The 14,490-nt window shown below is 56.7% G+C and overlaps 1 protein-coding gene across 3 annotated transcripts in view; it reads right to left on the bottom strand.

Annotated features, from left to right (window-relative positions):
* SSBP3 (single stranded DNA binding protein 3) overlaps positions 1-14,490 on the bottom strand; it is a 155,768-nt gene that overhangs the window by 32,713 nt on the left and 108,565 nt on the right. For all 3 annotated transcript variants that reach the window (XM_045547951.1, XM_045547952.1, XM_045547953.1), the window contains one exon: positions 13,004-13,093. In XM_045547951.1, the coding sequence (XP_045403907.1) occupies positions 13,004-13,093 (90 nt within the window). The remainder of the gene's footprint in view (positions 1-13,003; positions 13,094-14,490) is intronic.

Here is a 14,490-nt window from a genome sequence, read left to right as displayed (position 1 = left end):
GTATCTGCCCTCCCCTAAAGAGCCCCAGGCTGGCTGGAGAAACCAAGGTGTAACTAATACCCGCAGCACCACTATAATAGAGGCAGGTACCAGGTACGCTGGGGAGCGTAGCGGGCGGTGATCACAGAGCAATCACATTTAGGCAAGACTTGAAGGATAAACAGGCTTCCCCTGGCAGAGAAGAAAGGGAAGGGGGTTCTGGGCTGAGAGGACAGCATCTATGCAGCCCAAAGGCAGGTGTGGGTGTGGTTCTGGAGGACCAGATGTGTAAGACTGTGACCTTGAGGCTGGGACCACCAGGTGGAGGAGGAAGATACTAACTTTTGGGAGCTCACTCAAGGAAGTGGCGATCAGATCTGTACCTTGCTTGGGAATCACACGTCCATTCTGTTCCTTTCCAAAGTTGTTTCTACATCCTCTCCCAAGTTGGAAACCCGTTAGATTATTATGTGAGTGGCTCTTTCCATGCTACCTCCTGCCCCACTAAGTTACACCCCAGCCCTGCATAGTCAGCTCTCTATATTTTTTTAATTTTTAAAAAACTCTTTTAGAGATAGGGTCCCACTATATCCCCCATGCTGGCCTCCAACTCCTGGGCTCAAAGGATCCTCCCACCTCAGCCTCCTGCGTAGCTGAACTACAGGGGTGCACCACTGCGCCCATCTACCAGCCCCTCTAATGCTGGTGGAGGAGCTGGGAACCCAACGCCCAGGGGAGGGTTTCCAATACCAAATCCCACCCACGTGGGCTTCTGGTAGGATCCAGACGGCACACCCCTGCCTCGCTGCACGGGCTTGGGGATATGTCGGGGGGAGGGACAGACCTGGAATCCAGAACCACGCCAGTCCCTGGGAACACGGGAACATGCTGGCCTTGCCAAAGGAACAGAATCCTCTCCCCCAGAGGTTTCCTTCTGCTCTGAAAACGGCTAGTGCTACACAGATGCCACCAGCTCCTGCCGGCACTCAGGCTCCACGGTTAATCACGACAACACCGCGAAGGTGAGGCGCATATTAAAGAGGCACTGTCTCGTCTACCCAGAGAATTCTTGCTCTACTTTCAGCTCTCCAGACACACGCGTGCACACAGCCTTCCTGCCCTGCCCCTTCACACCTTGACACAAAATTCCAAAAAGTCGTGATTGACCGTATCCAGTGAGGAAGGGGGCGCTGCAGGGCCCCGGAAACCACAAATCCAGAACATCCGGAATTCAACCCCATCGTCCGCTGAGCAGAAGAGGGCTGAGAAGGGAACAGAAAGCCCGCCAAGGCTTTCCCTCATCGTCCCACCGCTCTGGGGGTGACCAGTGGTTTGTCTGTGCCTCTTCCTCCTCGAGAAGCTCGGGGAATGGCCTACGACCTCGTCTTCCTCTGTGAAGGTGAAGCAACAGGATGGAGCAGGGAAGAGTACCAGGACTCTGGGGAGACACAGGCTGGGGGAGCCTGGACCGTGGTCACACGGGCAGGTGCGATGATACCTGGTGACCTCTGGTGGAAACACACGGGGCAGCTCCGAGGTGTCCTCGCAAGAGCCCCAGACTCGTGAGGCCCGAAGCCCAGCCTGAGGTTCCCTCTGAAACTCACTCACCTTGCCTAAGAAAGGGGGCTGCCCCTCTCCCTGCCTCACAAAGACCCGCAGGACCGAGACACCAAGAGTCAAGCACTTAGTCCAGTGCCCAGAACCACCCCGCTGCAAGGGTGGCTGTGGCCTGGGATCCTGCCCGCCTACGGGATCCTTCGGGGACCTCTTCTTTCTTGGACTCAGCCTTCCTCGTCAGCCCAGCGAGCTAGGCCTCCTGCCTACCACGCATGGCCCACCCTAACAGGAGCTGGCCTGGGGGCCACAAGCCACCCCTCGGGCACCGCCTGACACCGAGTACCTCAGCAAGCTCCCCGGAGTCGTCTGCCCGAGAAGTGGTCCCCTATTTCTTCTGTCCCCAAAACCCTGATGCCCCCAAAGACAGGCACCAGGTTTCTTCTGCTCACAAATACCCCTCCCACGTCCACTCTAACACTGCTGCGTTTACAGGTGGCCCGGAGAGGTAAAGCCACTGCCCCAGAACTGACCATAGGTTTCTAAACTCTTAGACCATTTTCACAACTCCAGACTAAGTTTCTCGTCAGCATCTATAACTAATCTAAGGAAGAGGAACTTAATTAGAACCACACTTTGGGCGTATCCTTTTTGACCTGGGGGCAAGGATGGGGCAAGACTTTGTCAAAGTCTTCTTGAATAAAAATGGCCTGAGACGGAGGAGGCTTCCAGAAGGGGAGGGGCGCATTCTGCCCCCGCAGAAGAATCCACGGCCGACTGACGGGACAGGCAGGGGCCAGGTCTGACAGGCAGCAGCTCTGGCGCCCACCCTGGGGACCAGCAGCTGGTCCAGCAATGGGCGAGGGTGGCAGGCTAGACCACAAAGAGTTCTGAATGTCTTACCAAGAATCGGGACTTTATTCTTCTAATGAAGGGACACCACTGATAGGAAGACTATGTGACAGAGGAGAACGAGCCACCCACCATCCTGTGGTAGCCCAGGGCTGGTGTCTGACGCATAGGCTATGAACACCAGGGGCTGTCTTGCGTCCCAACCCTGGGGGCCTTTCTGCAGGGCTCGGCCTCTGGGAAGGAGCCTGGGTGCAGATTCCCATCTGCCTTTCTTTCTGACCACACTCCCAACTCTCTGGTGCAACGCATAGCTGGGGAAGCAGGTGCAGCTGCTCGTATTTTACAGGTGGGGAAAGCAAACTCAAATGATCCTCAGGTGAAGCTCACTAGTGTGACAACTCAGCTGCACAGGTGGAGACCCAGCTCCCTGAGCCCGAGAGCTGGTCCCCCTCAGGCTCACGTTACTGAGCCTGGTAGGAACAGAATCCGAGGCTCCCAGACACTCACTCAGCCTGCTGCCCTGCCTCTACTTCCCCTACAGCTCTTGTCGGGTGGGCCAGGGCACAAGGAGTCAAGGTCCAAGGGAGGCAAGTCAGGTGGCAGGATTAAGTGAGCTAACACATAAAAGGCCAAACAGGGCCTGATGCTTAGTAAGTGCCAAATTTGCCCGTCACACTGCAGGGTTAAGCACTAGAAAGCCAATCAATCTCAAAAATACTCAGAACTCTCCACACGGCAATGCCACTAAGGCTGTGCTGAGCCCCCAAGACTCCCTTCTGGAAAGAGGAGAAAACTCGAGGCAGTACTTGCTCTTAGGATAAGCTGGAAGGGCTGGCTTCACCCTGGCCTCCAGCAATGAAAAGTCTCGGATACACCTACGATGGCGATTCCAGCAGCCAATAGGTATGAGTGCTGACCCAGGGCCAGGCGCGTCGTCTCTGGCATCCTCACATCTGCCCAGTTACTAGATGAAGCCACCGAGGCTCAGAGAGGTCCACCGACCTTCTCAAGGCAACCCACAAGCCCACCCAGGCTGCATGACCTCAGAGGCTGCCAGGAAGGACAGAGCGCCTTCCGAGAGGGTGAGCGAGGTGCAAGACCCAGCGCCTTCCCGCCCAGGGCAGAGGGGCCAGATGAGCCGACGGGCGTGCCGCAAACTCCGGGCTCAGCTGCCAGGCTTCTGACCACCGACTGGTCAATGATCCTGAAGCCAATCCAGTCACCTCTCAGCGGCAACAGTAAACCATTACTGCATGTGAACATACATCGCATGGCTCCTCCCGCACAGCTGGGAAACAGTGCCTGAAGAGGCGGAGTGCCTGCCCAGACCACCCTGCCAGGAAGTGGCAGTGGGCTGTCTTGCTCCCAAGCCTCCAGCGTCTCCCTGAAGCCCAGCTAGGTGCCCTCCCGCTCCCCATATAGGGCTGGGGTGGGGAGCCCAGACTCAGCACAAAGCTGCACTGGTCCCGTCCAGGTCCCCAGTCTCTTTCCCACCATCCTGGTCTTGAGCAAGAGACAGGGGCTTTTCTGGGAGAAAGTTCACAGAACCACCGGTAGGCCATGGGGGCTTCGATTGTTCCAAGGCCTTCCTATGGGGAAGGGGGCGTTTCAGGGAAAGGGTGCCTGGGGAGTTACTTCAGGCAGAAAGCGGACACGAACCCGACCCCACACTGTGGGCCCTGCCCCATCCCCAGCACTCAGAACAGTGCCTCACGCGGAGCTCCCAGTGGCAGCGGCCTTTGACCCTGGACCAGGGCCCGGCCCAGACTCTCTAGAAGGGCAGCTTCCTTGTGCCGTGGCGTGATCTCACTCAGGGGGTCCGTCCTGAGCCATGTAATGCCGAGGCGTGTTATTACAGGATTCTGCTGGAATTCTCTTCCTCAAACCCCTTCTGCTACAAGGGCTCAGGAATTTGACCTTTTTTTTTTTAAAGAAGAAAAACCTCAGCACAATTTGCTGAGAAGGAGGGTGGGGGCAGGAGCAGAGGAGGGCCTACCCCCCCCAGTCAGCTATGAAGAAACAAACCACCACCCCCCTCCACCCCCATGGGAGCCCCCACCTTCCCAGTGACAGGCAGGAGGCTCTCGTGGGGAAGGGGACAGCCACAGCACTCTGCCAGGAAAGCTGACAGGGTGGCAGAGTAGCTTCCAGGCACAGGGAAAATAATTCAATCCTAAGAAAACCCAAAGTAAAAATGCACAGCCAAAGGGGAAAGGATAAACCAGCCCAAGCGCTTAATAAAGGAGAGGTGCAGGCGGCGACTGACACTGCTGACCTGGATCCCTGCAGCAGCAGACCCACAAACGCCGGGACTCGGAGGTGGTCTGCAGCTCAGGAGGACGGGCCCAGAGGGGCCCGCCAGGCGCAGCCAGAACAGAGCCCAGGCCCCAGGGTCCTCACAGGCTCTTCCCCTTTCCCGTCCCTCAAAAGGGAGGAGAGAGACCTTGGGGTGAGGGCAGGGGAGGGAAAGCCCCATCCCGGCTTGGAGGCCAGGAGGAGGTGGCGTGCGGCCCAGCTGGGCTCCACGGCGTGGGGCTGGCTCCGCATTAGGGGGCAGTCGAGGCCCGCGGAGCTGCTGGGTGCTTTGTTACCGAGCAAATCTCCCCGGCACTGACTGCTGATGCATAGCTAACTGGGCGGCAGACATTGATTTATGTTCAACTTTCCATTTCATCAGTGAGAGTTACGGCGCTACATGTGGAGTTCACGTTTTTCGGAGGGGGAGGGAGCGGCGGCTCGAGTGTGCAGACACAAACATGTCCACACGTGTGCACACAGGCATGTGTGCCCACAGGCACGCGCGCCAGTCAAGGCCGCAACTTTTTTTCCTTTTCAAGAGGGAGGGTGAGGGGCTGAGCCAGCCGCCGCCGAGGCAGCCTGGCACGTCAGGAGTAACCTTTTGTCCACTGTTGCTAGGAGCCCCGGTGCCGGTCATCTGCCGCTGGGCAGACATTCGGCACCAGGCTGGCTGCCGGGCGGGGTGGGGCGCAAGCCTGACCTTTGTGGAGGGGGTGCTGGCAAGAAAAAAGGCTTTCTTCCCTCTCGCCGGCCCAGGCCTCTCCGCAGGGGCCAGGTGATCGCAGGGTGGCCCAGGCCCGCAGTGCTTCAGAGCAGCCAGATGAGCAGGCTGGGGCCCAGAGAGGGGAGGATGGCTCCCCAAGGACACACAGGGTTTGGCAGCAGCGCTGGACTCCAACCAGGGTGTCCAACTCCCAGGGCAGGCGGCTTCAGGCTGCAGCTGGCTTCAATCACAGTGCCCAGAGGAGGGGCTGCTCCGGTAGCCAAGCCAGTTTGGAACAGGTGGGGGCTGGGGGGGGGAGAAGAGTAGTCCCCACCTCCTCTCTAATCCTCAGCAGGGGTGACCCTGCCTTCTGTCAGTCTGGAGGCAGACAGCAGGGCGGGGGAGCTGGCGGGGCTGGGGTGGGGGGTGGGGGGTGCTTCTGTGCCATGGAGGACCCGGCACATTCCCCAGACACAGCACCTCGGTCCTCCTCTCCCACTGGCCGAGCACCTACCAGACAGACTCCCTCTCTCCGGCCTCCAGGGAAGCAGGCGGGGCACTGGGGTCAGAAGACGGGGCCCAGAAACAGGAGGGGATTTGCTCCCCAACAGACAGCAGATCCCACAGCCCCAGGCCTGCCTTCCTGAGCAAGCTGGGCCTCGGTTTCCTTATCTGTACAGCGGGAATGCTATTAGTTCTTGGGCCTACCTTACAGGGTCAAATGCAACCACAGAAGGGGACACCTTTTCTACTCGAGAGTACTTCCACCGGCAGTGACAGAAGGGACCAGACGGACGGTTCCACTTTAGGGCCTGAGAGCACGGGCAGGAGGGCAGGAGGGCCAGGCTGGGCAGCTCCAGGACCTCACAATGGGCCCTCCTCGCTCCTGCCCAGGGAAGGGGAGGGTCTCGGCTTCTCACCACCACACCTGTCCTCCGCCCACCTCCGAGACCTGCCCCTTGCTGCCAGTGCAGCCCACAAGCCTGGGCGGGCCTCCTCACATCCACCGAGAGGCCCTCAGTCCCACCCAGTCACCACTCCAGCTCAGGCCACAGCCACCTCTGGAGGGGACCGTAGCCGGACTCCACAACGGCCAGTCTGCCAAGAGCCCGGCCCTCCCAGGCCGCAGATGCTCTTCCTGGGGATTGTGCTGTCCCTTTATTAGGAACCTTCCGTGGCTTCCCTCCATTTTTACGTTAAAGTCCTTCCTGTGTCTATTCCTGGCTCCTCTCGGGCCAGCCCTGCCCACCTCCCTGGATCTGTCCCCATGCCCTGGCCAGCCATCCAGGCTCCTGCCACCCCAAACTCGCCCTTTCACATCACGTCCGGCACACGCCCTCTCTCGGCTGGCACATGCTCCCCGCCCTGCCCTTCCCCACTCATTGCCAACTGCCTCCTCCTCTTCAGCTTGAATGCCAGCCCCGCGGGGAGGCTTTCCCAGACAGCGCCCAGGCTGGGTGGTTGCTCTCTGTGCCTGCCCCACGGTATTCTGCTGTCAACCCCCTCGGTATGGCAGTGTGGTATATCCTGCCACTTAGTCACGCCCTGCCTCCTCCACCAGACTGTGAGCCCCTGGAGGACAGGGTCCGAGGCTGTCTCTTGGGTGACTGAGAGGTCCCTGCGCCCTTAGAGACCTCATGTGATGGATGGGCTAGGGGACGAACACATAAGCCTGGCCAGGTCTCACACGGCTGAGGCTCAGCTCCTTCACCTGCCCAGCCTGGGCCTCACCACCATCAAATGGGGATCCTGGCCCAGCCATCAAGCCCTCCCTAGCAGCCAGCTTTGGAAACCAAAACAAGGTGGTTTAATTCTTCCCAAGGCTTCCCTAGTCCCAAACTCGTCCCAGTCAGCACAGAGGAGTCTTTCCTGTTGCAGCGGCTTTCTGGCAGGGGGAATGTCCGCTCGCACTGCTGCTCCCTGCTTCCCGCTGGACAGGAAGACAGGAAACTTGGCCCAGCTCTCAGGAACGGCCCCAGTTACTGCCACAGGCATATTCCCATTTATTGGGCTTTGGCCCTCCCTGTTAACACACCACCTACCCCAAGGCTCACAGTGCCTTGGGCTCTCTACTGGGCATCCTGCCTCTGCTTGGTTACCACCACTGTCAAGCAGCTCACCACTTCACTGTTAAATTAGCAGATGGCAGATGGAAATGCCTCCCATACAAACACTCAAACTGGCCTCCCTCTTCCTTTCTCCCAAGGACCTAGGATCTGAAGGCCAAAGGCTCACAGAGGCAGGTCTGAGTATATGGCAGGTTCTTTTATTAACACGTGGCAGAACTTCAGATACTTTGAGACAGTCACCAGAGTCCTCCTGAGGCTGCTTTTCTCCCAGAGAAACCCCAGCTGCTACTGCGGGAGATGAGGAGAGAAGCATTCCCTACAATCTCGACAACAGAAGTTTAAGGTCATTGGTCTCTCTCCCCCCTGGATCATTTTTCTGGTTCCTGGGCTATATGCACCGTTTGCTCCTTCTCAGCCTCTCCCCTATAACTGACGGGGAGGGTTCTCTGGAGACAGACTTCAACCTCTTTCTAAGGCAGGGGGACTCTGGCCAGCAGGAATGAAGGCTCCCTGGAATGAGTGGATATATCAGTCACTCCCTGCTGTCCCCAGCCATGTTGGAAAGTATCCGGGGTGTTCAGAGCAGGACTGGCTGAATTTTCAGCAAATGGAGTTGGGACCCCTCCCCTAGGACTGTCTTTTCCAGAGAAGGGACAGTCTTTAATCCTGTGACCTCTGCTGGGTCTCTGGAATGCCAGTGTCCATCGTCAATGTGGTCCGCTACTTCCTGAGCACCAGCCGCAGCACCCCAGTCCCTGCCCCCACAGAGCCACTGGAGCAATCAGAGTAGCTGTCCAGGCACACACGTCTGGCCAAGGCACTGTCCCGCCCAGGGTGCCCTGCTGGTTTTCCACTGGCCACTGGATGAAGCCCACACTTAACAGAGGCCATGAACAACTGCCTGGCAACCTGTCCAGCCTCACCTCCCACTGAGCACCTGTCAGCTCATTCTAGACACTGGCTCAGCCATGGCTGCACTGCCTCCGGGAACCTCTTCCCGATCTCTCATCTTGGCAGGCTGGCCCCTCCTCTGTCCTGCTACAGGGGCTGGGAATGGGTTTACGTGCCAGTCTCTCTGGCAGGCTGGCTGCTCCTGCAGGCACACTAACGGTGGTTCAGTTCTGGCCTGGGGCCAAGCCCTGTGCCTTGCATGTCAGACATACCGATGACTGTCACTAACACAGTCCCTTCTCCTTCTGAGAGTCCACTTCCACATCCCTAAATGAGAAGTCTGGACTAGATCGGAGCTGGCACATAACTAGGATATGTACTACCACTGACACACGCCCATGTGCCTGGTAGACCTGGCCAATCAGTATCTGTTGAGCCTGGACACAGCTTCAGAATCATTCTCAACACAGTGTTCTGAGCAGCCACCACTAATCACTCAGAGCAGGCATCTGAATGGAGACTTATTTGCTATTTCTAAGAGAAGACAGTTAGGGTTTCTCTATCCCCCTCCATTCTCTCCTTCCTTTTATCTTGTTCTCTATTCTCTACTTCTGTAGACAACCAGACATGTATCTATCTACATCTGACTTCCGACTGTGTGAAGAACACTACATCAGGAACTGGGAAGCCCAGGTGTAGACTCTGATTGCAGCCCTTGGTGTATAACCTTGGGCAAGCCATCACCTTCCGAGTCTCGCTTTCCCAGTCGGCCACGCCTCCTCTGCAGAAACACTGTGGCCAAAATGAAAGCAAGTTGCATGTTTAAAAACACTGCATAACTGAAAACAATTATTGGAATTTAAAAACAAAACAAGAACAAAAACAGTCTGTACCCAGTGCTCTGTTCTCCGTGACCCCTGCCCTCCTGTAATTCCCCAGTCCTGGACTTAGAAATCCTTATTGGACAGTGCCCCTTAAGGACCACCTTAGGGCCAAAGAACTAGGGGACCCACCCAGACCGGTGGGCCTGGCCAAAGCCAAGCTGCACTTGCCAGATGTGCAGCCCAAGTGAGTTAAGCTGCGTGAAAAAAACGCCACTGCTTGATTATGTAAAATCCATCTGGATCCAAAGCAGAAAATCAAAGTTGGAGAGGCCCTCAGAGACCATCTGGTCCAGCCTGCTCCATCTATTGCTGAGAAAACTGGGGTCCAGAGATGGGGGGCAACTTGCCCAAGCCCATTCAGTAAGTGCGTGGCCAAGTCCTCGCTGCCCTTCCCTGCTCCGAAACACCAGACCACCACCCCTGCACTCCCCAAGCTGCTTCCTGTCAGACCCTCCCTGGTCAGAATGCTGGACAGCTAGCACGTTGGGGCTGACTGGGCTCCTCTCCCGTAAAGTGAGCAACGCAATAAACTCAGTTCAGACATCTACTGGGTACCTAGTATCTGCCAGGTGCTGTGAATGCCAAGATTAGGGCAGTTGTTTTTGTTTAAACAAGGAACACAGAATTAGAATGCCCTTGGCTAAATTCTACCAAGACCCCAAGAGCCCCACACTAATCCTCAACAGGGAGATGTGGTCAGGTCAGTTCCCAAACCACCTCTCTGCCTGCCTTCAACTTGCTCCCAGACACATCTCATGCCACAGGACCGGACAGACACCAACCCCCCTTGGAAACACGGACACCGAGGAGGAGAAAGCTGGATCTTCTGACCCCAGGAGCGGCCATGAAGACTGGCAGTCAGAGGCCTGAGAAGGGAGTACCCGTGTTGTTTTCTGTGGGGCAGGGATGGAGGGTGGACGGCTGCTCCCTCCCACCCATCCTGGAGGCATGCTGACTTCTAAATTTAGGACCAGCTGGGGCTGAAGTCCTGAACTGAAAACTGGGCTGGCCACTGCAAGCCAGGGTCTGGCCAGAACTGGCACAGCCACCCCACCCCACCCCACCCCAGGCTGACTGCTTGGTGCAAAGTCTTCCTGCAGCACAGCTGCCTACCCAGGCCCTGGCCAAGCAGGGGAAGAAGTGCAATCGTTGGCAGCAGATAAAACCCTCGATACCATCTCTATTTCCTTTCTAATATCAGAGTGGCCGCCTGCAAGACGAACGAGGGGCAGGGCCGGCAATCAATAGCTAATATTCCTGTTGTGAGCAGGCCTGCTCCGGAAATGGGCAGCCACTACCTCCTTCCAGAGAGATACCCTTTCCCCTTGGCAGTGACCCAGCCTGAGAGGTTTGGCATCATGGCCAGGAAGGACCAGGCTGAGTACCTGGCCTAGCCCACCCCTCTCATCTGACAGATGGGGAGATGGTGCCAGGGAGCAGGAGAAAAGAGACCAAGGAAGCACAGAGGCCAAGACACACTGATCCCTGCTGCCATGACCCAGCCAGCTCTTGACAGTTCACCCTGGTCAAGGAATAGAGATGACCTCAAGTCAAGAGGGTCCAAAAGTCACCTCTATTTGACAGTGGCTGTTGGCAGCTAAATAAGGACAAGAATCGGTCTGGGCTTTGTGACCACACACCCCCAAACGTCACATCTTGGGAGGGCTCAAGAAGTATGTCTGGAATTAGGCCTTAACCAAGGATGATTATACCAAAGCGATAAACCGGTAGCTGCCCACATATCAGGCAGACCTGAGCCTTATCCTAGACTCAGGCCAAAATTAAGTCAAAGGCCTATTTTAAAAAATACAACTGGGCTGTCATCTACCTCTTCCCCCTTAGTGGCCTGCACTGGACACCCTGATGCCAGCGAGCAGCCTCACTTAGGTGCACACAGGTGGAATGTGGCACCCCGGTGGGCCACGTCTACGCAGCGGGGAAGCCACACCTGCACTGCATCAAGGGCATCCAGGTGTGTGGGCCTGGGAAAGAATTCCCAAAGGGACAGAATGCCAGTGGGAAAGGCCACCGGACGGGTGCAGAACACCACCTGCAGTGGCCAGGAGGATGGCTGCCCTTGGTGTGGACAATGCCCTCACACAGCAGCCCCTTGGGTTTTCCCTCTCTGGGGAGGGCGGCAGCCTACCCACTCCTGCCTTTCTTGGGTTGTGTTCATGGGTTTTCCAGGGATTCTTAAGGCCTCATTCTCTCAACCCCTCTTCAATATGTCTGTGGCCTGACCCCAAGCTGAGACCCTGGCAACGCCTGGTCTGGTCCAAGCTGGAGTCTCCCACACCAATTTCTGAAGTTGCACCCACCTTCTGCCCCATGGACAAGGCCCCAGTTTGGGCAGCGTGCTCGGAATGCACACAAATCCACGTATGGCCACCTGAACCGCCACCCTGCGTCCCTCTCTCTCCTCCCATTACCATCTTGGCGAGCGACTTGCTGCTTCTGTTTTGGGGGAATGCCCAAATTTTACTGTTGCCCTTGGCCAGTAAGCAGTGTGTCCTAGCCTTCCTCTCCCGAGAGTTAACATCAACCAAGATGCAAAATCTTGCAAAGCAGAAGCATCTTCCAGGTCATCTTGCACCAGGGGAAACCCCTTTAATATCCCTAAGGGCCACCTGTCACATCTTTGCTCAGATGCCTCCGGCGCCAGGGACCCCGCCTCACTGTTGGACACGCACGGGTGCTAAATTTGGCCTTTGTCAGCAAAAATATCCTTGGACTTTGCCTCACTGGGGTCCCAGTTCTGAATTCTTGGGCTTCACAGAGGAAATCTCTGCCTCCTTTTCTACAGAACAGCGCTTTCCACATGCTTTTCTGAGAGTGCCAACCTTTCAGAAGGTATAGGGAATTTGGGCAGATTCTCAAACTCAGCTACAGGCAGGCTTGAAAGAATGAGAGATGCTACATTCCAGAGCTTCATCACAGAAGTTCCGTACAGCCCGGCACACTGATACCTACGACAGCATTTCTCAGTCTTGACTGGGCTTATCAAATGAGGTGCCAGGAGGGGAAGGTAGGGATGGAGGAGGAGGCGCAGAAGGGGTAGTAGCCGCACCCAAGCCGGCAAAACAGAAAGCCCGATTTCACACACACACACACCAGAAAAAGCCAAACAGGGTGTCTTTTGGAGAAGGCCGGGCGCTTGCCCCACGTGGGGCCTGTTCCTGCCTGTGGCGGGCAGAGCGCGGGCACAGATGCTGTGGGACGCTGTCTGTGATCACACTCGGAAAAAATCAAGTGGTTAACCAGAGGGAAAGGATTCCGACACCGGCCAGCACGGTGGGTTTTTTGTTTTGTTAAGATTACGCCTAAGGTTTGTAGTTTGGACAGGCAAAGTAAACAATGACAATGACAGCAGCAACAAAACAGAAACAAAGAACAGTTCACTTAATTTTTAAAAAAGGCTTTTGTTAAAAGAAAGCTCCACACTGGCTTGGAAGCAGCTCTCACCGCCTCCCAGCCAGGGGCAAACCGCACATCGCTTCGCACCAGACTGCTGGGTGAAGCTGCACGCTCCAGCCGCGGCGCGGGGCGGTGCGGGACGGTGTGGGACAGTCTGCTTGCCCATCTCTCTTCTCCCTGCTCAGCTGAGAGGGAGCGGAGAAGGGCTGCAGAGGGCATGGAAGGGAAGGGTTTGAACCAGCCTGAAGCAACTGTATTTAGACCATGGCAAACTGAGCTACTTACTTCTCTCCCCGTCCCTCCCACCGGCCCAGGGCCTGGGCCTGAGAGCACACGAGACCCAGGGGCCCATCACGTACCTGAAAGAAACCCGGAGGGATGGGGCCTCCCGGCATCCCATCGTTGGGGGGAATGTTGCCAAGCACGGGGCTCGGGGCAGCTGCTGCACTCTGTGGAGACAGGAAGGTGGGGGTGAGTACCCAAACCCACAGCCAGAGACACAGTTCTGACCCCTGCCCCTTCCTCTGTCTGCCCGCGTCCCGCAGGGACCCTCCTCAAAGGCCACCTCCTCCTCAGAGCCCTCCGAGCATCCCAGCTAAGTGTCATCTCGCCGCTGACAAGACACAGGTATCAGTTTAAAATTCAGACCCCTGGACTCGATTGATTCTCAGGTGTGTCACTCCCTGGGTAAGCGGTGAACGCTGAGCCTTCCCTTCCTCATCTCTAAAATGGGGGCACAAAGTCCACCCCTTAGGGAGGCTGTGACAATGGCACGAGGGAAGTGCTGAAGGTACCTCCTGTGGTGCAGAGCAGGTACAGTGGCCAACATGCAGCAGCTACTACTGGCACTATGTGGCCGGGCCTTACCCACCAGGCTGCGCTGAGAAACTCTTGGCGGGCAAGTGGGTGATTTGTAAATTTCTGTGCCCTCTCCAAGCGGCTGGCATGCCACGTAGAGCACAAGATTAATAAGTACCCATGACTCAATGAATAAATGGACAGACAGCTGGGAGACTTGACTGGAAAGAGTGAAGGAGGGGAGGGTGTCTTCTAGGCCCCCACAGGGTCTCAGGTGCCTCTTGAAAAGAGAGGGGCTAGACAGTGGGGGGGGGGGCCTGTTGTTACTATTCTCTTTAAATGCTGCTATTCTGGCACTTCCCTGGTGCATCTTGCCTCAACAAATGCCTCCCAGGGGTGAGCGGACATGGCTCTCCCCAGCCTGACCTCCTTCCAAAAAACTTGGGGTCCAACCTGTTTGTGTGGTCGGCATGTCTGTGCCTGGCCCTGCGCTCACGCAGGCGGGGGTGAGGCTGAGAAGCCCGGGCCCCAGCCCTGAGGACGCCACAGGCCTGACAGTCCTACCTGGGCCTGTTCCCTGCTCCTCCCCACTGGTTCCAAACCTCCAGGTGCTCCTCCTACAAGAAGCCCACCTCCAACCTCAGTGGTCCCCAAACCCCTCCATGACCAAGAACCCGACACTTAATCATCAATGATCTCCCAGGGTTCTGATTGGTGGGGACAGGAGTGAGCCCCTCAGGGTCAGGAAACAGAGAGCCTCTTTTTCTCTTATAAACGCGGCCTCCCATCACCACCTTGGAGAAGTTACTCCTCCTTCCCTTTCATCAGCCATAAAATAGGAACCAGAACCCCTAATGTCCAACTTTGATGGAAGGAAACGCATGCGATAAAATGAACAAATATGTCTGGGAACAAATGCACCTGGCTTTAAGCACTGTCACCTGTACTAATAAGTGGACGACTGCGGGCAAGCCACTTGGACCTTCTGAATCTGTTTCCCACAAAAAGTGGGATGGCTGTTGTTGCACCTTCTCGCCAGGGCTGTGGA

Source organism: Lemur catta, chromosome 3 (assembly GCF_020740605.2).
Source record: "Lemur catta isolate mLemCat1 chromosome 3, mLemCat1.pri, whole genome shotgun sequence".
Lineage (NCBI taxonomy): Eukaryota > Metazoa > Chordata > Mammalia > Primates > Lemuridae > Lemur > Lemur catta.
The sequence above is the reverse complement of the archived record's forward strand: the minus strand, read 5'-3'. Positions and strand labels throughout refer to the sequence as shown.